This window comes from Heterodontus francisci, chromosome 10 (genome assembly GCF_036365525.1).
Source record: "Heterodontus francisci isolate sHetFra1 chromosome 10, sHetFra1.hap1, whole genome shotgun sequence".
NCBI classification, from domain to species: Eukaryota; Metazoa; Chordata; class Chondrichthyes; order Heterodontiformes; family Heterodontidae; genus Heterodontus; species Heterodontus francisci.
In genome coordinates this window covers 113,478,765-113,505,054 of record NC_090380.1, presented here as the reverse complement: position 1 = coordinate 113,505,054, position 26,290 = coordinate 113,478,765, and the positions used below count along the sequence as shown (strand labels likewise).

General features: G+C 44.5%; 1 protein-coding gene across 1 annotated transcript in view; it reads left to right on the top strand.

Annotated features, from left to right (window-relative positions):
• Positions 1-21,951, top strand: part of LOC137374721 (arsenite methyltransferase-like) — a 48,090-nt gene extending 26,139 nt beyond the window's left edge. The window contains exons 5-10 of the mRNA XM_068041277.1: positions 3,417-3,486; positions 12,968-13,049; positions 14,234-14,365; positions 14,675-14,817; positions 18,538-18,660; positions 21,728-21,951. Of these exons, the coding sequence (XP_067897378.1) occupies positions 3,417-3,486; positions 12,968-13,049; positions 14,234-14,365; positions 14,675-14,817; positions 18,538-18,660; positions 21,728-21,793 (616 nt within the window). The 3' untranslated portion in view covers positions 21,794-21,951. The remainder of the gene's footprint in view (positions 1-3,416; positions 3,487-12,967; positions 13,050-14,233; positions 14,366-14,674; positions 14,818-18,537; positions 18,661-21,727) is intronic.
• The last annotated feature ends 4,339 nt before the right edge of the window (positions 21,952-26,290 follow it).

Sequence of the window (26,290 nt, the reverse complement as noted above, 5' to 3'; positions counted from 1 at the left end):
TTCTTTCCTGCACTCTCCTGAAAATACTGACTGTTGCTTTACAATGGTTTCATCAATCATGGGTAACCTCCCCAGTGCCTCCTTCAAGTGACCATTCTTCATTGGTATGCCTGGACCATAAATGCAGGCAGGTATTCCACTACAAGAGGCATCACAACCGAGACCAATCTAGGCCCTCATGTCTCCAACACCGATTGGAGGAAAGCAACTCCCTACAGTGTTGAGGCCCAATGTGTACTTTCCATTGGGCCATTCCTGCTTATATCAATGTCCTGGGAGAAGTACTACATTCAGTTCTGGCCAAGAAACCTCAGGAAGAATATATTGGCTCTGGAGGGAGTGCAGCGCAGGTTCACTAGAATGATGAAAGGATGAAAGGTCACAGACCTGAAACTCTGTTTCTCTCTCCACAGATGCTGGCAGACCTGCTGTGTATTTCCATCACTTTCTGTTTTTATGTCAGATTTCCAGCATCAGCAGTATTTTGCTTTTATTCACTAGAATGATACTGGGTGGTGAGAGGGAAGTTGCAAATGTAGCCTCACTATTCAAGAAAGGAGGGAAGGGAGAAAATGGAGAACTACAGACCAATTAGCCTGACATCAGGCCTTGGAAAAATGCTGGAACCCATTGTTACGAAATTGTCAACAAGGCACTTAGAAAATCACAGTATGATCAGGCAGAGTCAACATGGTTTTATAAAAGGGAAATCATGCTTGTCAAATCTGTTAGAGTTTTTGATATTGTAACTGGCAGGGTAGATTAAAAGGGAACCAATGGATGTGGTATATTTGGATTTCCAAAAGGCATTCGATGAGGTGCCACACAAAAGAGTAAGAGCTGATAGAATTGGGGGTAATATATTAGCATGGATAGAGGATTGACTAATGAACAGGAAGCAGAGAGTAGGGATAAACGGGGCATTTTCAAGTTGGCAGACTGTGACTAGTGGAGTGCCGCAAGGATCAGTGCTGAGGCCACGGCTTTTACAATCTATATTAATGACTTAGGTGAAGGTGTGGAGAGTAATGTATCCAAGTGTATTGACGATACAAAGCTACTTGGGTCATTAAACTATGAGGAGGACACAAAGAGGCTATAAAAGGCTATAGACAGGTTAAGTGAGAAGATAACAAGATGGAGTATAAAGGGAGGAAATGTGAGGTCATTCACTTTGGTAGGAGAATAGAAATCAGAATATTTTTTAAATGATGAGAAAATTTTAAATGTTGGTGTTCAGAGAGCTTTGGGTGTCTCCAGGACAAGGGACAAAGAACAAAGAGAACAAAGAAAATTACAGCACAGGAACAGGCCCTTCGGCCCTCCAAGCCTACGCCGATCCAAATCCTCTATCTAAACCTGTCGCCTATTTTCTAAGGGTCTGTATCTCTTTACTTCCTGCCCATTCATGTAACTGTCTAGATACATCTTAAAAGACGCTATCGTGCCCGCGTTAACCACCTCCGCTGGCAATGCGTTGCAGGCACCCACCACCCTCTGCGTAAAGAACTTTCCACGCATATCCCCCCTAAACTTTTCCCCTTTCACTTTGAACTAGTGTCCCCCTTGTAATTGAATCCCCCACTCTGGGAAAAAGCTTCTTGTTATCCACCCTGTCTATACCTCTCATGATTTTGTACACCTCAATCAGGTCCCCCCTCAACCTCCGTCTTTCTAATGAAAATAATCCTAATCTACTCAACTTCTCTTCATAGCTAGCGCCCTCCATACCAGGCACCATCCTGGTGAACCTCCTCTGCACCCTCTCCAAAGCATCCACATCCTTTTGGTAATGTGGCGACCAGAACTGCACGCAGTATTCCAAATGTGGCCAAACCAAAGTCCTATACAACTGTAACATGACCTGCCAACTCTTGTACTCAATACCCCGTCCGATGAAGGAAAGCATGCCGTATGCCTTCTTGACCACTCTATTGACCTGCGTTGCCACCTTCAGGGAACAATGGATCTGAACACCCAAATCTCTCTGTACATCAATTTTCCCCAGGACTTTTCCATTTACTGTATAGTTCACTCTTGAATTGGATCTTCCAAAATGCGTCACCTCGCATTTGCCCTGATTGAACTCCATCTGCCATTTCTCTGCCCAACTCTCCAGTCTATCTATATTCTGCTGTATTCTCTGACAGTCCCCTTCACTATCTGCTACTCCACCAATCTTAGTGTCGTCTGCAAACTTGCTAATCGTGCCCGCGTCAAACTTGCTAATCAGACCACCTATACTTTCCTCCAAATCATTTATGTATATCAGAAACTTAGCATGCAGGTACAGCAAGCAATTAGGAAGGCAAATGGCATGTTGGTTTTTATTGCAAGGGAATGGAGTACAAGAATAAAGAAGTCCTGTGACAATTGTATGGAGATTTGAGGAGACCACACCTGGAACACTGTACCCAGTTTTGGTCTCCATATCTAAGGAATGATATATTGCCTTGGAGGCAGTACAGCAAAGGTTCACTAGTTAGATTCCTGGGATGAGGTGGTAGTTCTTTGAGAGGTTGAATATAATGCTTCTATGCTCTCTGGAGTTCAGAAGAATTAGGGTGATCTTATTAAAACATAAGATTCTGAAGGAGTTTGAGAGGGTAGACACTTGTTTCCCCTGGCTGGGGAATCCTGAACTAGGAGTCACGGTCTCAGAATAAGGGTTGGCCATTTAGAACTGAGATGATGAGAACTTTCTTCACTCAGAGGGTTGTGAATCTTTGGAATTCTCTACCCCTGAGAGCTGTGGAGGCTCAGCCTTTGAGTATGTTTCAGGCTGAGGTCGATAGATTTTTGGACTGTAATGGAATCAAAGGATATGGGGATAGGGCGGGAAAGTGGAGTTGAGGTCAAAGATCAGCCATGATCATATGGAATGCCAGAGTAGGTTCGAGGGCTGTATGGCCTACTCCTGCTCCTATTTCTCACGTTCTTATAAATTATGAGGACAGTTTGCATCAACGCCATTTATATTCCCTTGAGTTTATCAGATTGAGGGGTGATCTGATTGAAGTATTTAAATAAGGTGTTGAAGATGATTCAAAGTTTTGATATGTTGGTGGGGGAGTCAAGAACAAGGGAACATAATCTTAAAATTAGAAGCACCCCATTCAGGGGAGAAATTAGTGAGCACTTTTTTACTCAAATTGTTGTGGAAACCTGGGACTCTCTCCAAAGGGCTCAGGATGTTGGGGGTCAGTTGGAGCTTTCGAGACTGAGACCGATAGATTTTTATTGGGTAAGGGTATCAAAGAATAGGAGCTAAGGTAAGTAAATGGAGTTGAGTTACAGATCAGCCACGTTCTAGCTGGATAGCAGAATAGGTTCAAGGGGCTGAATAGCCTCCTCTTGTTCTTATGAGCCGATCAATGTTTTCAACTTCCTAACATCTTCATTCGTACTTTTTTCAGCTCTAATGGTGTCATCTGCCTGTGCCCAGACAAAAAGGCAGTCTTTAAGGAGGCATACCGGGTGCTTAAGGTGGGTACTGTGCTCTTGCTGGGGTCTGGGTCGATTACTGTTCCAATCATTAACTGCCTCGTGTGCTGAGAGCTCGTGGCATGTAAGAGGCCCAGAGATGTCCATGCATAAAATGTTTTGCCACTGAACCTGTTATCTCACTCAAGTGCCCAACTTGCTTGTGAATTCACTCGACAGCACCTCCCAAACCACCGACCTCTACCACTTAGAAGGACAAGGGCAGCAGATGCATGGGAACGCCACCACCTGCAAGTTCCCCTCCAAGCCACGCACTGTCCTGACTTGGAACTTCTTGCCATTCCTTCACTGTCGCTAGGTCAAAATCCTGAAACTCCCTTCCTAATAGTACTGTGGGTGTACCTACACCACACGGTCTGCAACAGTTCAAGAAGGCAGCTCACCATCACCTTTGAAGGCAATTAGGGATGGGCAATAAATGTTGGCCTTGTGAGTGACACCCACATCCTGTGACTGAATAAAAAAAAGGTAGGGATACTATGCAGAGTACAGGAACTCTCCTGCACTCAAGCCGCGTCCTGTCCACACCCAGTGTTTATAGCAGGTATGTAAATAATCAGGAAAAGAAACCATGGCTGTTAATTTTTCACCTCCTTATTGCCAGGAGCGATTGTACGATCAAGATTGGAATTTAGCGAGCAGAGGGTTTTGAGAGGAAAGTTTTGAGGTGTGTGGGGAGGGGGGAGATCTGCCCTTAGAAGCTGCTCCTGTGTTCCCCACAACATCAGCAATGCCCACATTCCATGAAACAAAAAAACATTCCCCGTCACACGGGGCTACTTAGACAGGTTACCAATAGCTGCTTGTTAGGCAATGGATGTTTTTATTTACAGGTTTTTAAATAATTCCACAAGATAATAGGGTTCAAAGGCATTTATTGTCTTTCATAAAAATTAAGCATACAATAATAACTACCCACACATACAGTGCAAGTTGCTGAAAAATTCACCACGTTACAGTTCTCGAGCTCAAAGAGTTAATGGCTGATCAGGACTTGTCCTACTTCAAAAGTGCCTCATTGGCTGTGAGGTGCTTTGGGAGGTCCTGTGGTCATGAAAGGTGCTATATAAATGCAAGTCTTTCTTTCTTGCTGCATTCTGAAGTACGTATTCTAAAACCCCTTTTTTTATACCATTCATCCACTCTGGCTACATGAGCATCCGCAGATTTCAAAGTATTACCTCATCCGATTAACTGCCGTCCCTTCAGTTTGAACAGGAAAGCTCCCCAAGACTTCCCCTTGACTGTATTGCCAATCAATTCAATCAACCAGAGACAGTTATAGGGAACAAAGGCCCTTTACAGGGATGCTACACACTATGAGGAAACATGGCTTCTCAACTTGATCATCAAAGCATGTCCACAGCTATCTCACTGCCAAGATCTGTGAAGCTCTCAAGGCTACACCAACAAAGATGGCTTGTGGCTGCTGCAGACTCTCGTTATCAGATAAAACACTGTTTTTGTATTTCAGTTCATTGGAAACGAAACTGAAACTGACATTTCCAGCCTTACAAAGTATTATGAAGTATTTACAGTGCAGAATTACATGGAATATACAGCACAGAAATAGGCCATTCAGCCCAACCACTCTGTGCCGGCATTTATGCTTCACTCGATGCTTTTCCTTCATTTAATTCTATCAGCAAAACCCTCTATTCCCTACTCCTTCATATGCTAATCGTGTTTCCCCTTAAATGCATCAATACCATTCGACTCAACTACTCTCTGTGGTAGTGAGTTCTCACCACTCTGGGTCAAGAAGTTGCCTCTGAATTCCCTATTGGATCTCTTGGTGACTATTTTATATCGATGGCATCTAGTTTTGCTCTTATGCACATTTTGTATATTCTATCAGAACCTTTCATAACTCTAAAGACCCATTTCGGCCTTCTCTTTGCAAGAAAAAAAGAGACCCAGCCTGTTCATTCTCTCAAAAATTGGAAGCTTGGCCCAAGGCATCCATGCCAGTGTTTATGCTGCACACAAGCCTCCTCCCACCCTCTCTATCTGTGCTCATTCATAGCCTTCGAACAGAAACTCACATGGCAGGGAATATATCACCATCCTGTTTGACAATCCTGGAACTCTCTCCCTAACAGCACTGTGGGTGTACCTACACCACACCATTACAGCAGTTCAAGTAGGCAGCTCATCACCACCTTCTCAAGGGGCAACTATATACTGGTCTAACCAACGATGCCAACATCCTATAAATATTTATTTTTTAAAAAGCCAGAAATTAAAGAAATCAATAGAAAATAAATGAATATTAGCCCACTTGTTATGGACAGGTGGTAAGGGGTGTCGGTGGTTCCCACTGTTCACCTCCCAACTAACCGCAGTCATGTTTTGTTAAAATGATGCTTCAGCCCCTGAGTGTCTTTAGGGTCAAATAAAGAGACAAAGGACAGGTTTTCTCAGAGGTAAAAAAAATAACTATTTATTTTGAACAAATCTCAAAATAATCTCAACACCATTCATGTACGCATTCACTCTCAGATGCACTCCCAAGAGAAGTTAAATTGAAAAGTACAGGTTAAGAGATGTTCTGAGTGCAGGTTGTAAAAGTCTGTTGTTTCATGAATAACCTGTGGGGTCCCCTCAGGAGGTAAATTTTAAAGTTGCAGGCCTGTTTGTTGGTTGTCTGGTAATTGTTTGGCTGTTGCAGTCTCTTGGCTGTTCACTTTGGGTTGAACATAGGAATAGGAATAGCCCATTTAGCCCATCGAGCTTGCTCCACCATTCAATACGATCATGGCTGATCATCCACTTCAATTACATTTTCCCACACTATCCCCATATCCCTTAATGTCATTGCTATTTAGAAATCTATCAATCAATCTCTGCTTTCAACATACTCAATGACTGAGCTTCCACAGTCCTCTAGGGTACAGAATTCCAAAGATTCACAACCTTCTGAGTAAAGAAATTTCTTCTCATCTCCATCCTAAGTGATTTCCCCCTTACTTTGAAATTGTGTCCCCTGGTTCTAGACTCCCCAACCAGGGGAAAAATCTTGCATGTACCTACCCTGTCTATCCCTTTAAGAATTTTGTAGGTTTCAATTAGATAACAAAGAACAAGAACAAAGAACAGTACAGCACAGGAACAGGCCATTCGGCCCTCCAAGCCTGCGCCGATCTTGATGCCTGCCTAGACTAAAACCTTCTGCACTTCTGGGGACCGTATCCCTCTATTCCCATCCTATTCATGTATTTGTCAAGATGCCTCTTAAACGTCGCTATCGTACCTGCTTCCACCACCTCCCCCAGCAACAAGTTCCAGGCACTCACCACCCTCTGTGGTTAGCACTGCAGCCTCACAGCTCCAGTGACCCGGGTTCAATTCTGGGTACTGCCTGTGTCTGCGTGGCTTTCCTCCGGGTGCTCCGGTTTCCTCCCACATGCCAAAAGACTTGCAGGTTGATAGGTTAATTGGCTATTATAAATTGCCCCCAGTATAGGTAGGTGGTAGGGAAACATAGGGACAGGTGGGGATGTGCTAGGAATATGGAATTAGTGTAGAATTAGTATAAATGGGTAGTTGATGGTCGGCACAGACTCGGTGGGCCGAAGGGCCTGTTTCAGTGCTGTATCTCTAAACAAAACAAACTTGACTCGCACATCCCCTCTAAACTTTGCCCCTCTCACCTTAAACCTATGTCCCCTAGTAACTGACTCTTCTACCCTGGGAAAAAGCTTCTGACTATCCACTCTGTCCATGCCGCTCATAACTTTGTAAGTCTCTATCATGTCACCCCTCCACCTCCGTCGTTCCAGTGAAAACAATCCGAGTTTATCCAACCTCTCCTCATAGCTAATGCCTTCCAGACCAGGCAACATCCTGGTAAACCTCTTCTGTACCCTCTCCAAAACCTCCACGTCCTTCTGGTAGTGTGGCGACCAGAATTGCACGCAATATTCTAAGTGTGGCCTAACTAAGGTTCTGTAGAGCTGCAGCATGACTTGCCAATTTTTATACTCTATGCCCCGACCGATGAAGGCAAGATCACCTCTCATTCTTCGAAAGTTTCCCCAATCTTTCTTTCTAGGACAATCCGCCATCCCGGGAACAAGTCTGGTGAACTTTTGTTGCAATCCCTCTCTGGCAATCATATCCTTCCTAAGGTAAAGGAACCAAAACGGCACACAATACTCCAGGTGTGGTATAAGCAAGGTTCTATACAATTGAAGCAAGACTTCACTACTCCTGTACTCAAATCTTCTCGCGATAAAGGCTAACATACTGTTAGCCTTCCTAATTGCTTGCTGCACCTGCATGTTAGCTTTCAGTGACTTATTGACAAGGACACCCAGGTCCCTTTGTACATCTACACTTTCTAATCTCTTACCATTTAAGAAATACTCTGTACATCTATTCCTCCTACCAAAGTGGATAACCTCACATTTTTCCACATTATATTCCATCTGTCACTTTCTTACCCATTCACTTAGCTTGTCCAAATTCCCTTGAAGCCGCTTTTCATCTTCCTCACAACACATATTCCAACTTGGTTTTGTGTCATCCGCGAACTTGGAAATATTACATTCGGCCCCTGCATCCAAATCATTGGTAATATTGTGAACAGCTAGGGTCCAAGTACTGATCCTTGCGGTACCCCACTAGTCACAGCCTGCCAATGCGAGAATGCCCTGTTTATTCCTACTCTCTACTTTCTGCCTGTTAACCGATCCTTAATCCATGCCAGTATATTACCTCCTATCCCATGTGCTTTAATTTTGCTAACCAACCTCTTGTGGGGGACTTTATCAAAAGCCTTCTGAAAATCCAAGTATCCCACGTCCACCTTTATCAATTCTGTTAGTAACATCCTCAAAAACTCCAGCTGGTTTGTCAAACATGACTTCACATTCTTAAATCCATGTTTACTATGCCCAATCAGATCATTATTATCCAAGTGTCCATTTATCACATCCTTTAGAATAGATTCTAATGTTTTCCCTACTACTGATGTAGGGATAACAGGTCTGTTGTTCCCTGTGTTCTCTCTCCCTCCCTTTCTAAATAGTGGAGTGGCATTTGCTACCTTCCAATTTCCTTTGTTCAAATTTAACACCCTGGCTTCAGATTGAACTACCTCACTTTCAAGCATAATGTAAAATTCTATCATATTATGGTCACTCATCCCTAAAGGTTCTTTTACAACAAGATTATTAATTAGCCCTTTCTCATTACAGAATAACATAGATCTAAAATAGCCTGTTCTTTAGTCGGTTCCTCAAAATACTGCTCTAGAAAACCATCCATACCATACTCCAGAAACTCTTCCTCAACAGCATTAGTGCTCATTAGGTTTACCCAGTCTATATGCAGATTGAAGTCACCTATGATTACTGTTTTGCCCAACTATGTGCTTCTCTAATCTCCTGATTAATACCATGCCCCACACTACCACTACTGTTTGGTGGTCTATAAACAACTCGTACAAATGTTTGCTGCCCCTTGCTGTTTCTTAGCTCCACCCAAACAGATTCCACATTTTGTTCTTCCAATCTGAGATCCTCCCTTACTAATGTACTGATCCCATCCCTTATTATCAGTGCAACACCTCCTTTTCCGTTCTGCCTGTCCTTCCTAAATGTCGAATATCCTTGACTATTCAGTTCTCATTCTTGGTCACCTTGTAGCCATGTTTCTGTAATAGCAATTAGATCATACCCATTTACCTTTATTTGTACCTTTAAATTATCCAAAGTGACTCCTGAGAACGCAACAGCCCGCCGACGTCATGAAAACGCTGCAAGCTGCACACATGTGCACATGTGCGGTCTGCTATCATGCAAGGACTGGTTGGTGCATGCACGGGAAAACGTCATCATGCAGCGCCAATGTCATCGCGTAATGCACCTGGTTGGTCTCGGCGCATGCACTTGGTTTTCGCATATGTGCGGTAAAGCGTCCGATTGTTCCCCGTTCCTCGCTTTCCACACCACCGCCACCCCCCCCCCCCACCCTGCTCTCCGGTCACTTGCTCCCCGCTTCCTGCCCTCTGCCACCCCGCTTTCCAGCAGCTTGCTCCTCGCTTACCCCCCGCCCTCCTCCAGCCGCTAGCTCTAGGCCCGCTTCCCTCCTCTCGGCCACTTGCTTGTACGTCGACCCATCACCCCACCTGGCCTGCCTTGCTTCTTCGGGCAGCGCGTGAACAATGATTGAACGTGGGAGCGAGTGGTATGGCCAAGAAATAATGGCTAGAGGAGGGCGGGGCGCTTGGGTGGGGGAAGTGGGGAGCAAGAGGCCGGAGAGCAGGGGTGCGGGGAGCGAGCAGCCGAGGATGGAGGGTGGTGTGGGGAGTGAGTGGCCGGAGAGTGTGGGGGGTGGGAGGGGCGGGGAGCGTGAGGCCAGAGAGTGGGATGATAAATCTGTGATAAATTGAGCAGCTACATTTTGTGTGATAAATTGAGCAGCGCCATCTTTAATCCTGGCAGCTGCCTGAATGTCACAGACAGTGACGTTCCAGTGGAAGAGCCTACATTTTTGTATGTGCTACTACTGCACCACCTAGTGGTTGCGTTGTCAGCAAACGCAGCCTAAATCATCTACCTTGTTGCAAATGCTGCGTGCATTCAGGTAGGGTGCCCTTAACCTTGTCTTCTTGACATTATTCTGCATTCTAAGCCAAGTTGATGCTCGCCTTTCTTTCGCCTGCCTTCTGTTGTCACTTGCTATTTTTCTACCTCCTGTTACCAGTTTTATTTATTCCAATTTGAGCTACCCCTCAGGTTGTCATCCCCCTGACAAGCTAGTTTAAACCCTTCCCAACAGCACCCGCAAATCTCCCTGCGAGGATGTTTGTTCTGGTCCTGTTAAGGTTCCATCTTGTACATGTCCCACCTGCCCTAGAACTGGTCTCAATGCCTCAGAAATCTGATGCCCTCCCTCCTAGACCAATTCTCCAGCCATGTGTTCAATCAGTCAATCCTCCTAGTCTTGTGCTCAGTAGCCCCTGGCACTGAGAGTAATCCTGAGAATACTGCTCTTCAGGTTCTGCTTTTTAATTTCCTTCCTAACTTCCTAAAATCTGCTTTCAGGACCTCATCCCTCTTCCTACCTATGTCATTGGTAACAATGTGGACCACAACCTCTGGCTGGTCACCTTCCGCCCAGAAGGGCGGCACAGTGGCGCAGTGGTTGGGCGGCACAGTGGCGCAGTGGTTAGCACCGCAGCCTCACAGCTCCAGCGACCTGGGTTCGATTCTGGATACTGCCTGTGCGGAGTTTGCAAGTTCTCCCTGTGACTGCGTGTTTTTTTGTCGGGTGCTCCGGTTTCCTCCCACAGCCAAAGACTTGCAGGTTGACAGGTAAATTGGCCATTATAAATTGTCCCTAGTATAGGTAGGTGGTAGGGGAATTGAGGGAAGGTGGGGATGTGAGAGGGTAATGGGATTAATGTTGGATTAGTATCAATGAGTGGTTGATGGTCGGCACAGACTTGGTGGGCCGAAGGGCCTGTTTTGGTGCTGTATCTCTAAATAAATAAATAAATAAAGGATGTCCTGCAGCCTCTCCATGACATCCTTGACCCTGGCACCAGGGAGGCAACAGACCATCCTGGAATCACGTTTACCGCTGCAGAAACGCCTGCTTGATCCCCTGATTATTGAATCCCTGATCATAGAGTCATAGAGTTATACAGCACAGAAACAGGCCCTTCGGCCCACTATGTGCACGCCAGCCATCAAGCCTATCTATTCTAATCCCATTTTAACGTCACTATCATTATTGCTCTTCCACTCTTCTTCCTCCCCTCCTGTGCAGCTGAGCCACCTGTGGTGCCACGGACTTTGCTCTGGCTGCACTCCCCTAAGGAACCATCCTCCTCACCAGTATCCAAAATGGAAAACCAATTAGCAAATAAGATAGACTCAGGGGACTCCTGCACTACCTGCCTGGTTCTCTTAGACTGCCTGGTGGTCACCCATTCCTTCTCTGCCTGCATGCTCCTAAACTGCGGTGTGACATCTCCTGAAACATGCTATCCACGTATTCCTCCGCCTCGCAGATGCACAACATTGACTCCAGCCACAGCTCAAGTTCCGAAACCCAGAGCTCAAGCTTCTGCAGTCAGTGACACTTCCTGCAGATGCGTTCATCTAGGACATGTGGTGCGTCCATGACTTCCCACATATTGCAAGATGTACATTCCACTTGGCTGAGTTGCCTTGCCATACCATAACTTTAAAAACTATTTATTACACTTAGAGTAAAGTATAATAACTTACCAGTTATTTACCAATCAACTCCTTGCCTTGCACCAAAGAAACAGCCAGCTACTGGAGGCTGAAACAAGATAGAAAAAGAAAGGAAGGAAGGAGCACCTCCCTCATTGAATGCCCTCACTCACCAAACTCCCACTGTACACTCTGTGCACTCGAAGCAGAACTCAGTGCAGACAAACCAGCACTGAGGAAGCCCTGCTTTATACTTTCTGAAAAACAACTGATTCAAGCTTCTGAAAAACTGTTTAAGCCAGCTCCTAAGTAACTAGCTGCTTCCAGAGAGCTTGTATACCCCTGTTTTAATGCTGGAATAAAACTTAACTTTGCTTTATTCAAGGAGTAATTTTAGTTAACTGCTAAATTGAAGAAAAACTACCCTTTAACCCTTAAAACTCCTTCTCACCAGACTCAGCAGCTCTCAGTCAAAACAGTGAAAAGAGTGCTGATGTCTTAGGTCTATTCTCACTGGCAGAAAAGTCATTTTTTACAAAGGCCCTCTCTTCTCTCTGCTATAGCTAGCTTCCACTTCTCTCATCAGGGTTCAACTGTGTTGACTGGAACCGATTTCTCTCTCTCAGCCTTGCTGGAATTCAAAATGGCTTCTTTGTTGTTGTATTGTGAGGCTGAGGACAGACCAGACTGATGTTGTCTCTAGTCCTGTCCTGAAAAGACTCCCCCTTTGTTCCTCAAAACGATTACTTTTTAATGTGAGTTTTTGAAGGGTTGGTTTTGCCCATGTGACTTCAGGTTTCAGCCCTAGCTGGGCTGTATAATAGCCTTGATGACGGCCCCATTCTGAGGAGACGAGGGTGGTTCACACTCTATTTGCATGGAGGTTATTCAGAGACGAGAAGTCTACGAAAAGTCTTGTTTCATTGTGTTTGAGTGTAGCTCATATCCAGGTGTGATTATCTGTCGTATTTCCATGCAGACAGGACTTAATTGGTTTTCAGTCTTAGTAGACACGGATGTGGATTTGAGTGCAAGAGATACTGAGGGTCATGTGTCCTGTCCTCCATTTTGTTGACAGCACATGTACCAGTCTCTCTCAAGTTGTTTCAATTTTTTATAAGTCTTTAGTTTGGTTCTGTATTTTCATCGCTGCACTTCTCGTGAGTGTGACACACTTCTTACACTGCTGGTGCCTCGGAAATTTTAATTGAGGAGAGGGGGAGGAGACACGTGCGAAAAATTAATTCTCAGGAATATCTTGTCTGTTACAGGAAGGTGGAGAGATGTATCTCATTGACGTGTTTGCCAGTGAGACCCTGGATGAAAAGCTAAAGGTGGATCCAGTGCTTTGGGGTAACTGTTTTCTCTCTCTCTCTTGATCACTTTGTACCTCACTTTTTGTACAGTACAATGCACTGCCCATTTCGCTGAGTAGGACTATCAGACTAAGCCAAGCCAATGGCTGACACTAAACACCAGCATTTACACAGTGTAAAGAGGATCTAGCTTCTGCAGAGTATTTGCTATCTCTGGGAGACTCAGTCATTGAATATGTTCAAGACAGAGAATGATAGATTTCCAGATTTTAAAGATATCAAGGGATATGGGGATAGTGCAGGAAAATGGCGTTGAGGTAGAAAATCAGCCATGATCTAGTTGAATGGCAGAGCAGGTTCGAGGGGCCGAATGGCCTACTCCTGCTCCTATTTCCTAAGTTCCATTGCTCATAATCTCTAAGGCCCAGAATTTGCTGGAAAAGTAATGACAAGTTTAATGACACTCACTGTTATTAATGTCAGCAGCAAGTTGTGGTGGGAAGAAATAGGCCGTGAGTTGTGAATTGCCACAAGTTGTTGGATAATTTGCTCTGCTTTACTGATAGCCTCACTAAAACGAGAGCTTGCCCTTGACTTCCCCTTGAGTGTCAACTATTGCTGAATGCCTATTAAACTTTCTGCAGAAAGTTAAGGCTGCTACCTAACAGCGTAAGGACACTTTTAATGAGGAGATTTCTGTTCCTGCAATGCCAGTCAACCTCTCTGGCCTAGAAAGGGGACAGTTGATACTACAGATTCTCATTCCTGCAGCGAGTAAATTGTTGCTAGATATTTTTAAAATTTGAAATGTTTTAATTTTTTTCTTTTCCTTTCTGCCTCTTTTTTGTCTTTCTCTCTTAATCTAATCTTTCCTTCCCTCTCTTAATTTCTCTTTCTGTAACTGATTTGATTTAAATTTATATGATTTCCTTTGCCGTCATTCCTCTGTTTCCTTCTCATCCATTTATCTCATTGGTTAAAGAGGTTCACTGTTGGCCCTGTGTTCACTCAGTTCCCACATCCTCTGAGATTAGCTTGTACTTCCAGCAATTTGCAGTATAAACATTTTTCAAACTGAAGGGTATGAAAAAAATTCTAACAAATGTGACACATAGCAAGATACATTGCCGCAGAAAATTGTCCTCACTATGATCCTACTGGATGCTCTTGGACATGAAGCTGGATTGACAGCTCTCACTGACTTTATGTTGTTGCTGGTAGGAGAGGGGCTCGCAGGTACCCTCTATTGGAAGGATTTAATCAGTCTGGTGATGGAGGTTGGATTCAGCAAACCATACCTGGTCACTGCAGGTAACATTGCAATCAACAAAGCCGAACTTCTCAAAAAGACTGGTGAGTGTCTTCATTATCATTATTGTGCAATTACTCGCTGAACAACTAACTGCCAATACTCCATTGATCTGGAACACTGCAAGCCCTTTATTACTCTCTGTAACTCACTGCCAGCCCTCTGTTACTATGTAACTCACTGTCGGTCCTCTGTTACACACTGTAACTCATTGCCAGCCCTGTATTACTCTGTAACTCACTACCAGCCCTCTGTTACCCTCTGTAACACCCCCTACCTTCTGTTACTCTCTGGAAATCTCACACATTTGTACCCTCTTGCACATTGACCCTCTCTGGTAATTTTTTTCCCAGGAAATGTGAAGTACGTGTCTGCAACTTACCGCTTTTTCAAACTCCCGGCTGGCAGGAGTGATCAGAAAGCTTGGGTCACGTATAAAGGAACAGTGACTGACCATGAGGACCAGCTGGTGTTTGATTCCGTTCACACTTTCAAAGTAAGAAGGCTTAAATAAATAAATAAAGCCGGAGCTTTCTATACAATAGTATAAATAGCATTATGCCTACTCTCACCACCCTGAAATATCCCAAACCCTGTAATGTTCATTGAATTAAATGTATTTATTTCGAGATACAGCACTGAAACAGGCCCTTCGGCCCACCGAGTCTGTACCGACCATCAACCACCCATATATACTAATCCTACACTAATCCCATATTCCTACCACATCCCCACCTGTCCCTATATTTCCCTACCACCTACCTACACTAGGGACAATTTATAACGGCCAATTTATTTATCAACCTGCAAGTCTTTGGTTATGGGAGGAAACCGGAGCGCCCGGTGAAAACCCACGCAGACCTTGCAAACTCCACACAGGCAGTACCCAGAATTGAACCCGGGTCACTGGAGCTGTGAGGCTGCAGTATTAACCACTGCGCCACTCTGCCGCCCCATATTGTTTGATTGACTTGTGGATAAATGATTATTTTCTATTATCGCTAAGGTAAAGATCAGAAGATTATTTGAGTTCATCCTTCCATCTCTACCGTCCTCCAATTACAGGTCTGTGTGTACCACTCATGCATTTCCAATCAGGTTTCTACCCCTTCCACAGCATCTAGACAGCTCTGTCACGAGTGACATTCTCTGTGACTGTTACCCTCATTGTCTTTCTTTATTCTCTCTGCAGCCACAGTCAGACACACCATCTTCTTCCACCATCTTTCCTCAAGGAGACTGCACTTGCTGGTTTCACTCTTACTTATGGAATAATAGTATTCGACAGCAATGGATTCACTTAACATCCCCACATCATCTCCGTGGGAACTCCCTTGCGGATATATCCGTGGCCCTCCTCCCCCACCCACTGCTCCTCTTCCTCAGAAAGTTGTGGGTTCATGTCATATTCCAGAGATTTGAGCACAAAAATCTCGGCTGACTGTCTGAGGTGCCGTCCTTTGGATGAGACGACTGCACTGGGAGTGTCAGCGTAGATTTTTGTGCTGGAATCTCTGGAATGGGACTATGAACCCACAGCCTTCTGACTCGGAGGTGAGAGTGCTACCCCCCTACTGAGCCATGGCTGACACCATGGACAGGATGCCAGCTTAGATCATGTTTTTCTGCTGCTGCAAGGCTGGAGACTATTGTCTGCTGACTGAGATGCAGTAATAGAGCCACGTTGACCCTGATTACTCTGGACAAAGCTATGTTCACACTCAAGCACTGAGAATAGTTCATCAAGGTGGACTGTTTCAGGCTAATCAGGACTGCCTTGCTTTCCTTGACTCTCTCCCAGTAACAGGTCTTCAGGGATCATTTAATTTCTTGAAGACATTCATTGTGAGGCTACATTCACCTGTTTTGCTCCCTGCAGCTTGCTTGTTTCCTCTTGCAGCTCCGGGGTTTGTCTTGGGCCCTGGAATTCAAGAGTGGATAGACAATCCATTCCTCAAACCTGTGCTTCTCCTCAGCTGGCCAGCAGGCGGTGGGCAAGACTAACGTGGACACAATTACCTCTAATTTTCTTAGTGGCTTCCTGCATCTCCTGTGTTTGGGCTTCTGTTACACAGAATTCCACAGCACCACAACGGCCATTCAGCCCAACAGCTCCGTGCTGGTGTTTCTGCTACACACAGGTCTACTACCACCCTACGTCATGTCGACTATCAACATATCGTTCTATTCCTTTCTCTCTCTCATGTGCTTATCTAGCTTCCCCTTAAATGCATCTCTGCTATTCACCTCAAAAGTTTATGTGATAGCAAGTTTCAATTTTGCTCCACTCTCTGGGTAAAGACGTTTCTCCTAATTTTCTTATGTGTGAGCAATAAATATTTGAAAGTTCCAAATTCTCAGCTGATCTTGGCTGTGGTGACTGTAAGGGTTATTATAAATGGCCCCAGTGATACTGGATGAGGGAGGCAGACAGTCAACCGTGAGTCCCACTTGCGATTGTTATCCAAAGACCTCTTGAAGGAAAGTGTATGTTTGTGGAGGTTGGCTAAGGTTAGGATTGGCTTCAGCTGTGATGCCTTTAGGGTTGCATGGCCTGCTGACCTTCATTATCTAAGCTCACTCATGAAGAGTGGCGATTTAGGCAAGGTGTCAGTGATCTACCTGACGTCTGTGGAACCATACCCCAACTGGGTACAGATTCACAAATCAATAAAAGTAGTCGCACAGGTTAACAAAGCCAAAAAAAGCAAACATACACTGGATTTATATCTACGTCAATACAGTGAGAAAGCAGATAAATTATCTTAAACTTGTAGAGAACCTTACTTAAACCCAAAGTTCTAGTCACCATGGTAGAAAAAGGAGAGGCGAGGAGAAGGTGTAAAAAAGTTTACTAGAATGATACAAGAACTGAGAGGTTATACCTATCAGGAAAAATTAAACAAGCTGGGAGTCTTTTCTCTAGAAAAGAGAAGGCTGAGGGATGACCTAATAGAAGTCTTTATGAAAGGATTTGATGTTTCCACTTGCAGGGGAGACCACAACTGGGGTCATAAATGTAAGTTATTGCTGAAAACAGAGATATTTTGTTGAAGCTTTTCTTCTTGCATTCATCAGGACAACTCGCAAGAATACCAATGTAAGGGAAAGCAACAAATTTACACTGTATGAGAAGAGAATGCTGATTGGTTGGCAAGTGGACTCTGGTCAAGGCGCTGCCCTGTGGAATAAACCAGTGAATGGCTGTCACTTATTTTGTTTAGCTGAAACAGGCGCAATGTGTGTACATGTTCTTTCTGTCTGCAAAGAACAGGGTCCAGTGTATGATATATGTAGCTTCCAGTATGCACAAATGCACCACACTGTGAGCCCTACTGATGATCCTAAATTGGTAGTCAGCGTAATTCTTAGCACATTGAGGATTATTTAGCAAATGTTGTCCAATCGTGGAACTACATCAAATGTTGGACACTGTGTTTTGAGTTTTGCAAGCACGGGCTGGTTGGGTACAGCTTGTACCTTGCCCGTTGCGAAAAGTGGAAGGGACATGTTGTTTGATACGATCCACCAGTCTATGGGACGTACGGCCTATATACCTAGCATCACACTGGCATCAGGTAGTAATGTGATAATTTCCCAGATAATTTGTTGTGATGATGTTGACCGAATGATAAATATTGGCCAGGACACCAGGGAGAACTTGCCCGCTCTTCTTTGAAATAGTGCCATGAGATATTTTTCATCCAACTGAGAGAGCAGATGGGGGCATTGGTTTAACATCTCACCTGAAAGACAGCATCTCCGACAGTGCAGCACTCCCTCGGTACTTCACTGGGATTGTCAGCCCTGATTTTTATGTTTAAGTGGAGGGAGAGGGGCTCAAACTCACAAGTTTCAAGTCTCACTCCAGATAATATATTTTGCAGGTACTTTTGTCTAATTCATTATTGCAATGTGGGCATTGCCCTGGCTGTGAGCAGTGGTGGTTGGGGTGTGGGGGGGGCTGCCTTCTTGAACCACCAATAGTGGTTTACTACAACTGAGTGAGCTTTCGAGGTTACTTCAGTGGGTAGCTAAGAGTCAAACACATTGGTGTTGAACTGGAGTTACAAATATTAAGTAACATGGATAAGATGAACCTAGATCATTATGAAAGAGGAGGTTACAGATACAGGGATGGGAACCACCAATTGGTCCCCCATCTTTCAATTTTATTTGGAACTCCTAAGCTGTATCTTTCATTTGTTTCCTACAGAAGGACAAAGCAGTGGAGGTTGATGGGGAGCTGGCCATGGTGCTGAAGACCTTCCGCTTTGCCCCTCATTTCGTTTTTAAACCCGTTGAGGGTCAGGAACCTTTAAAGGATGGCTCTCAGCAGGTAAGGGGATACCTTTCAGTCCAGATCTCTGCATATTCATTTAAAGAAAAAAAATAACTGTACACAGTTCTGGAAGTAGTGTAGAGGGTTGAGGTATCATGGAATGCATCATTGAGCCACATTGGTCTTAGATAGAGCTTAAATTTGATTCCTGGCCTGTGCTAAGTTAGCACCTGTTCCTCTCGAGCACACTATGCTTATCACATGCATGTCTCAATTACAAATACACTAATCCCAAAATGTTAGTTTTTGCACAAAATCTATCTGATTTGCATTTGAATGAATCAGCACTATCTACTTTTGTAATCATGAAGGGTCACTGACCTGAAACATTAACTCTGCTTCTCTCTCCACAGATGCTGCCAGACCTGCTGGGTATTTCCAGCATTTCTTTTTTTTATTTCAGATTTCCAGCATCTGCAGTATTTTGCTTTTATTTTAGCACTATCTACTTCCCTAGATAGCTTGTTCTGTAGATTGACCCCTTGCTCACTGAAATATTGTTTCGTCAGATGGGTTTTGATAGAGCAGCTGTTCAGTTATCCAATATATTACATAGAATATAAGGCTTTCAGCTATATAATATAGGAAGGGACCTCATTCAATTAGTCTGGACCCAAACACAGTTCCTGGAAGTCGACACAGCAGTGCTCCAGTTGTCTAGTCCAGGACCACTGGGTGTTAAAGATTAGTTTTTGGATTTACTACTCCCTATGTGATGGAAATGAATATTGAAAATTGAGGCACAATCACCAATGACCCCAATTCCCCACTCTGCATGATTTTCCATCAGTTTATAGACAATCGTGTGGCCTTCAGATTGGGTGTGATGACTGATTTCTGCATTTGAATTCTTGACATGGGCTCCTCTCATGTAAAGTTTTCAATCAGGAGAACTCGATCATTAGAGTCACCTCAATATTCACTCCCTCAACCACCAATGTACTGTGGCTGCAATGCATAATAGCTACAGGATGCACTGCTGCACATTGCTGTGGCTTCATCAGCACACCTCCCAAACCTGTGACCTCCACAACCTAGATCAACAAGGGCAACAGATATTTGGGAACACATCACCTCCAAGTTCCCCACTATGTCACATGCCATTTTGTCTTGAACTTACATCGCCATTCCTTCATTGTTGTTGGGTCAATATCCTGGAACTCCCTACCTGACAACATAGTGGGAACACCTTCACCACACAGACTCCAGCGATTCAAGAAATCTGTTTTCCACCACCTTCTCAAAGGGTAACCAGGGAATGGACAATAAATGGTGACCTTGCCAGAGATTCCCAGGTCCCAAGAATGAATACAAATCTCCTTAAATTCCCAAGTCTTTGGCAAGGCTAACTGTTCCTGAATACATTTATTTCAAGGAGCTTGTCCTCCTTTACAAACCCCTAGAGTGTGTCTGAGAACACCATTGTAGATCTCACTACTGTCTATGTCAATGTGCAGAGGACTGAGGGGAGCAGAACGCAATGAAACTTCATCATATTTTTCTTCTCTTCCCATCAGCCAGGCATCTCTCCTTCCATCTGCTGTTGTATCTGACAAACTGGCAAGATCGATCACTCCCCATCAATAATGTTGATGATCAGCACTGACCATTACAGCATTGGAGCTACTGTGGGGGACTTGTGTAACTCATTATCCATCGAAACAGGAGCAGGCTATTCAGCCCCTCGATCCAGTTCTGTCCTTCAATTAGATCATGGTGATCTGTATATTAACTCCATTGCCTTGGTTTTGTGACTTTTAATACCCTTTGCCAAACAAAAATCTATTAATCTCTGGATTGAAATTTTCAATTGACCCCCAGCATCAATAGCTTTTTGGGGAGAGATTTCCAGATTTCCACTACCCTTTGTGTGAAGAAGTGCTTCCTGACATCACTCCTAAACAGGCTGTGTCTAATTTTAAGGTTATGTCCTGTTGTCTGTGCTCCCTACACCAGAGGAAACAGTTTCTCTCACTCTACCCTGCCAAATCCAATACCTATGCTCCTTGGTCCCAATTCTTGCCAACAGTTCCCCATACATGGACCAACTGTTGGAAACATTAATGAGAATACTAGAAGGTGATGTCAGCTATTCTTTCACAGCTTGGACTGGGATTTAATCTAGGCCTGGATGTATTTTCCAGATACAAGGCAGTTTCAGTCAGTTTAGACTAACACACTCCAGTTCGAGGAAATACTTATTCGAGGGAGCAGAATGAATGAAAACAAATTGAAAAATGTATTGAAAGCAGCTAATTTACTGGGAAAACCTTCTTTACTCAAAGACTGATGACTGACTGCTCCTAGATATATTTACTTCAAGGTGCTTTATCCTCCTTTACAAATCCCTTCATGGTTTTGCCTTCCCCACCCGAATGCTTTCCTCTGATTCTAAGACACATGGGTGTAACTCAGCATTACACCGGAACTGAATTAGCAGCAGCTTCATTCAGTCAGGCCATAGAATGGCTGATGAGAAAATCTGAGCAAGTGAGTGCAATGAGAGATGATCATCCAGGGACTGGGGCTGAGGTGTGTTGTTGATGCAGTGTAACAGGAGCTTTAAGCCACAACTATAGCATTGATTGGAAGTGCCCGATGATGGTGGCACAGTGGCGCAGTGGTTAGCATCCAGCAACCTGGGTTCAGTTCTGGGTATTGCCTTTGTGGAGTTTGCAAGTTCTCCCAGTGACCACGTGGGTTTCCATTGGGTGCTCTGGTTTCCTCCCACAGCCAAAGACTTGCAGATTGATAGGTTAATTGGCCATTGTAAATTGCCCCTGGTGTAGGGAGGAGAATTGAGGGAAGGTGGGGATGCGGTAGGGAATATGGGATTAATATAGGATTATTATAAATGGGTGGTTGATGGTCGGCACAGACTCGGTGGGCCGAAGGGCCTGTTTCAGTGCTGTATCTCTATGTCTATGTCTATGATGGATGACAAAACATGGGAGAGTGTTTCATCCACCAGTATTGACATCCCTCACCTTAAAACACACTTTGTTATTAACAGAGTTTTGTTTGTAATTCTAATAAACTCTTTCCCCCCTCTCTCTCTGTCTAGTACTGCCACCTGAATCCCTTCTTGCTGGCTGATAAACAAGAATCATCCATTCAGAAATGCTCCTAAGCTGAAAATGACAGCACTTGTGCAAATCAGACCGAAGCGACAAGCAAAGGTCGAGAGAATAAAAGCTAAATATTTACCCTGTATATTAAAGGGATCATCTTATTCCTGCAAACAGTTTCACCGGGCTTGAATTAAAAAAAAGTCTGAATGAAAAAAAAGCCATTGTTTTATTTCCTTCTGTTTTAGACGTTATCATCCCCACCATTCATTGCATGGTGTTTCTTGGTTAAGAGAATGGGCAAGTGAGCTGGCATTATTTACTCACATGTTCTCCCCTTGTTTCTGAAGGTTATTGCTCTTGTCAGCGAAAGGCTACTCTTGATCTCTTTATATTGTTGTCAGTGATCAGTATGGGGAGAAAATGAGAGAGAGAGCCAATCTGTCCAGTCGAACATTATGTAAAGTGACCACGTCCGTGTACATCTGAACTGTCAGTTGGGTATTGACTCAGATAACTTAATTTGTTGCTGCAGAACCTCTGGGTCATATGGTATATCCCAGATTAGGTCTTACAGGAACAGGAGTAGCCCCATTCAGTCCCTGGAACCTGTTCTGCTCTTCAGTTAGATCACAGCTTATCTGTACCTTCACTCCATTTGGCTCCATATCCCTTAATTCCCTTATCTAACAAAAATCTATCAATCTCAGTTTTGAAATTTTCAATTGACCCTCCACTGCAACCCCCACCCCCCACACCCCCCTCCACCCCACCCGCAGCCTCAGCAGCTTTTTGGGGAGAGAGTTCCAGATTGACACCACCCTTTGTGTGAAGATGTCCCAACATCACTCCTGAATGGCCTGATATAATTTTAAGGTTACGTCTTGTTGTTCTGGACTCTCCCACCAGAAGAAAGTTTTTCTCTATCTACCCTATCATGTTAAGGAACACAATTAATCTTCTATACTCAAGCGGATACAAGCCGAGTCCATGCAACTTGGTCCTCATAATTTTACAAAGGGTGGCCAACTGTTGAAGAGCCCCACTGCAACGCAGCATCTCAACAACAAGAAGTTGCATTTAAGATGGACTGCAGTGGCTCAAGAAGGCCATTACCTTCTCAAGGGAAATTAGGGATGAATAACAAATACTGGCCTTGCCAGCAACACTCACATCCCATGAAAGATTTAAAAAAATGATGGTTTCTCCTTGAATTATCCTTTTCATTGTATTCAGACTGGAATGGGGACGGGGAAGGGTATTTAGAATTTAGAATTTAGAACATTACAGCGCAGTACAGACCCTTTGGCCCTCGATGTTGCGCCGACCTGTGAAACCATCTGACCTACACTATTCCATTTTCATCCATATATCTATCCAATGACCACTTAAATGCCCTTAAAGTTGGCGAGTCTACTACTGTTGCAGGCAGGGCGTTCCACGCCACTACTACTCTCTGAGTAAAGAAACTACCTCTAACATCTGTCCTATATCTATCACCCCTCAACTTAAAGCTATGTCCCCTCATGTTTGCCATCACCATCCGAGGAAAAAGACTCTCACTATCCACCCTATCTAACCCTCTGATTATCTTATATGTCTCTATTAAGTCACCTCTCCTCCTCCTTCTCTCCAACGAAAACAACCTCAAGTCCCTCAGCCTTTCCTCGTAAGACCTTCCCTCCATACCAGGCAACATCCTAGTAAATCTCCTCTGCACCCTTTCCAAAGCTTCCACATCCTTCCTATAATGCGGTGACCAGAACTGCACGCAATACTCCAGGTGCGGTCTCACCAGTGTTTTGTACAGCTGCAGCATGACTTCGTGGCTCCGAAACTCGATCCCCCTACTAATAAAAGCTAACACACCATATGCCTTCTTAACAGCTCTATTAACCTGGGTGGCAACTTTCAGGGATTTATGTATCTGGACACCAAGATCTCTCTGTTCATCTGCACTACCAAGAATCTTCCCATTAGCCCAGTACTCTGCATTCCTGTTACTCCTTCCAAAGTGAATCGCCTCACACTTTTCCGCATTAAACTCCATTTGCCATCTCTCAGCCCAGCTCTGCAGCCTATATGTCCCTCTGTACCCTACAACATCCTTCGGCACTATCCACAACTCCACCGACCTTAGTGTCATCCGCAAATTTACTAACCCACCCTTCTACACCCTCTTCCAGGTCATTTATAAAAATGACAAACAGCAGTGGCCCCAAAACAGATCCTTGCAGTACACCACTAGTAACTAAACTCCAGGATGAACATTTGCCATCAACCACCACCCTCTGTCTTCTTTCAGCTAGCCAATTTCTGATCCAAAGCTCTAAATCACCTTCAACCCCATACTTCCGTATTTTCTGCAATAGCCTACCGTGGGGAACCTTATCAAACGCCTTACTGAAATCTATATACACCACATCCACTGCTTTACCCTCATCCACCTGTTTGGTCACCTTCTCGAAAAACTCAATAAGGTTTGTGAGGCACGACCTACCCTTCACAAAACCGTGCTGACTATCGCTAATGAACTTATTCTTTTCAAGATGATTATAAATCCTGTCTCTTATAACCTTTTCCAACATTTTACCCACAACCGAAGTAAGGCTCACAGGTCTATAATTACCAGGGCTGTCTCTACTCCCCTTCTTGAACAAGGGGACAACATTTGCTATCCTCCAGTCTACCGGCACTATTCCTGTCGACAATGACGACATAAAGATCAAGGACAAAGGCTCTGCAATCTCCTCCCTAGCTTCCCAGAGAATCCTAGGATAAATCCCATCTGGCCCAGGGGACTTATCCATTTTCACACTTTCCAAAATTGCTAACACCTCCTCCTTGTGAACCTCAATCCCATCTAGCCTAGTAGTCTGAATCTCAGTATTCTCCTCGACAACATTTTCTTTCTCTACTGTAAATACTGACGAAAAATATTCATTTAACGCTTCCCCTACCTCCTCTGATTCCACACACAACTTCCCACTACTATCCTTGATTGGCCCTAATCTAACTCTAGTCATTCTTTTATTCCTGATATACCTATAGAAAGCCTTAGGGTTTTCCCTGATCCTATCCGCCACTGACTTCTCGTGTCCTCTCCTTGCTCTTCTTAGCTCTCCCTTTAGATCCTTCCTGGCTAGCTTGTAACTCTCAAGCGCCCTAACTGAGCCTTCACATCTCATCCTAACATAAGCCTTCTTCTTCCTCTTGACAAGTGCTTCAACTTCTTTAATAAACCACGGCTCCCTCGCTCGACAACTTCCTCCCTGCCTGACAGGTAAATACTTATCAAGGACACGCAGTAGCTGCTCCTTGAATAAGCTCCACATTTCGATTGTTCCCATCCCCTGCAGTTTCCTTCCCCATCCTACGCATCCTAAATCTTGCCTAATCGCATCATAATTTCCTTTCCCCCAGCTATAATTCTTGCCCTGCGGTATATACCTGTCCCTGCCCATCGCTAAGGTAAACCTAACCGAATTGTGATCACTATCACCAAAGTGCTCACCTACATCTAAATCTAACACCTGGCCGGGTTCATGACCCAGTACCAAATCCAATGTGGCATCGCCCCTGGTTGGCCTGTCTACATACTGTGTCAGAAAACCCTCCTGCACACACTGGACAAAAACTGACCCATCTAAAGTACTTGAACTGTAGTATTTCCAGTCAATATTTGGAAAGTTAAAGTCCCCCATAACAACTACCCTGTTACTCTCGCCCCTGTTGAGAATCATCTTCGCTATCCTTTCCTCTACATCTCTGGAACTATTCGGAGGTCTATAGAAGACTCCCAACAGGGTGACCTCTCCTCTCCTGTTTCTAACCTCGGCCCATACTACCTCAGTAGACGAGTCCTCAAACGTCCTTTCTGTCGCTGTAATACTCTCCTTGATTAACAATGCCACACCCCCCCCCCTCTTTTACCATCTTCTCTGTTCTTACTGAAACATCTAAATCCTGGAACCTGCAACATCCATTCCTGCCCCTGCTCTACCCATGTCTCCGAAATGGGGCCACTACATCGAGATCCCAGGTACCAACCCATGCTGCAAGCTCACCCACCTTATTCCGGATTCTCCTGCCGTTGAAGTAGACACACTTTAAACCAGGTTCTTGCTTGCCAGTGCCCTCTTGCGTCCTTGTAACCTTCTCCCTGACCTCACTACTCTCAACATCCTGTACACTGGAACTACAATTTAGGTTCCCATTCCCCTGCTGAATTAGTTTAAACCCCCCCGAAGAGCACTAGCAAATCTCCCCCCCCTCCACCCCAGGATATTGGTACCCCTCTGGTTCAGGTGAAGACCATCCTGTTTGTAGAGGTCCCACCTACCCCAGAAAGAGCTCCAATTATCCAGGAAACCAAAACCCTCCCTCCTACACCATCCCTGCAGCCACGTGTTCAACTCCTCTCTCTCCCTATTCCTCGCTTCGCTATCACGTGGCACGGGCAACAACGCAGAGATAACAACTCTGTTTGTTCTCGCTCTAAGCTTCCACCCTAGCTCCCTGAATTTCTGTCTTAAATCCCCATCTCTCTTCCTCCCTAT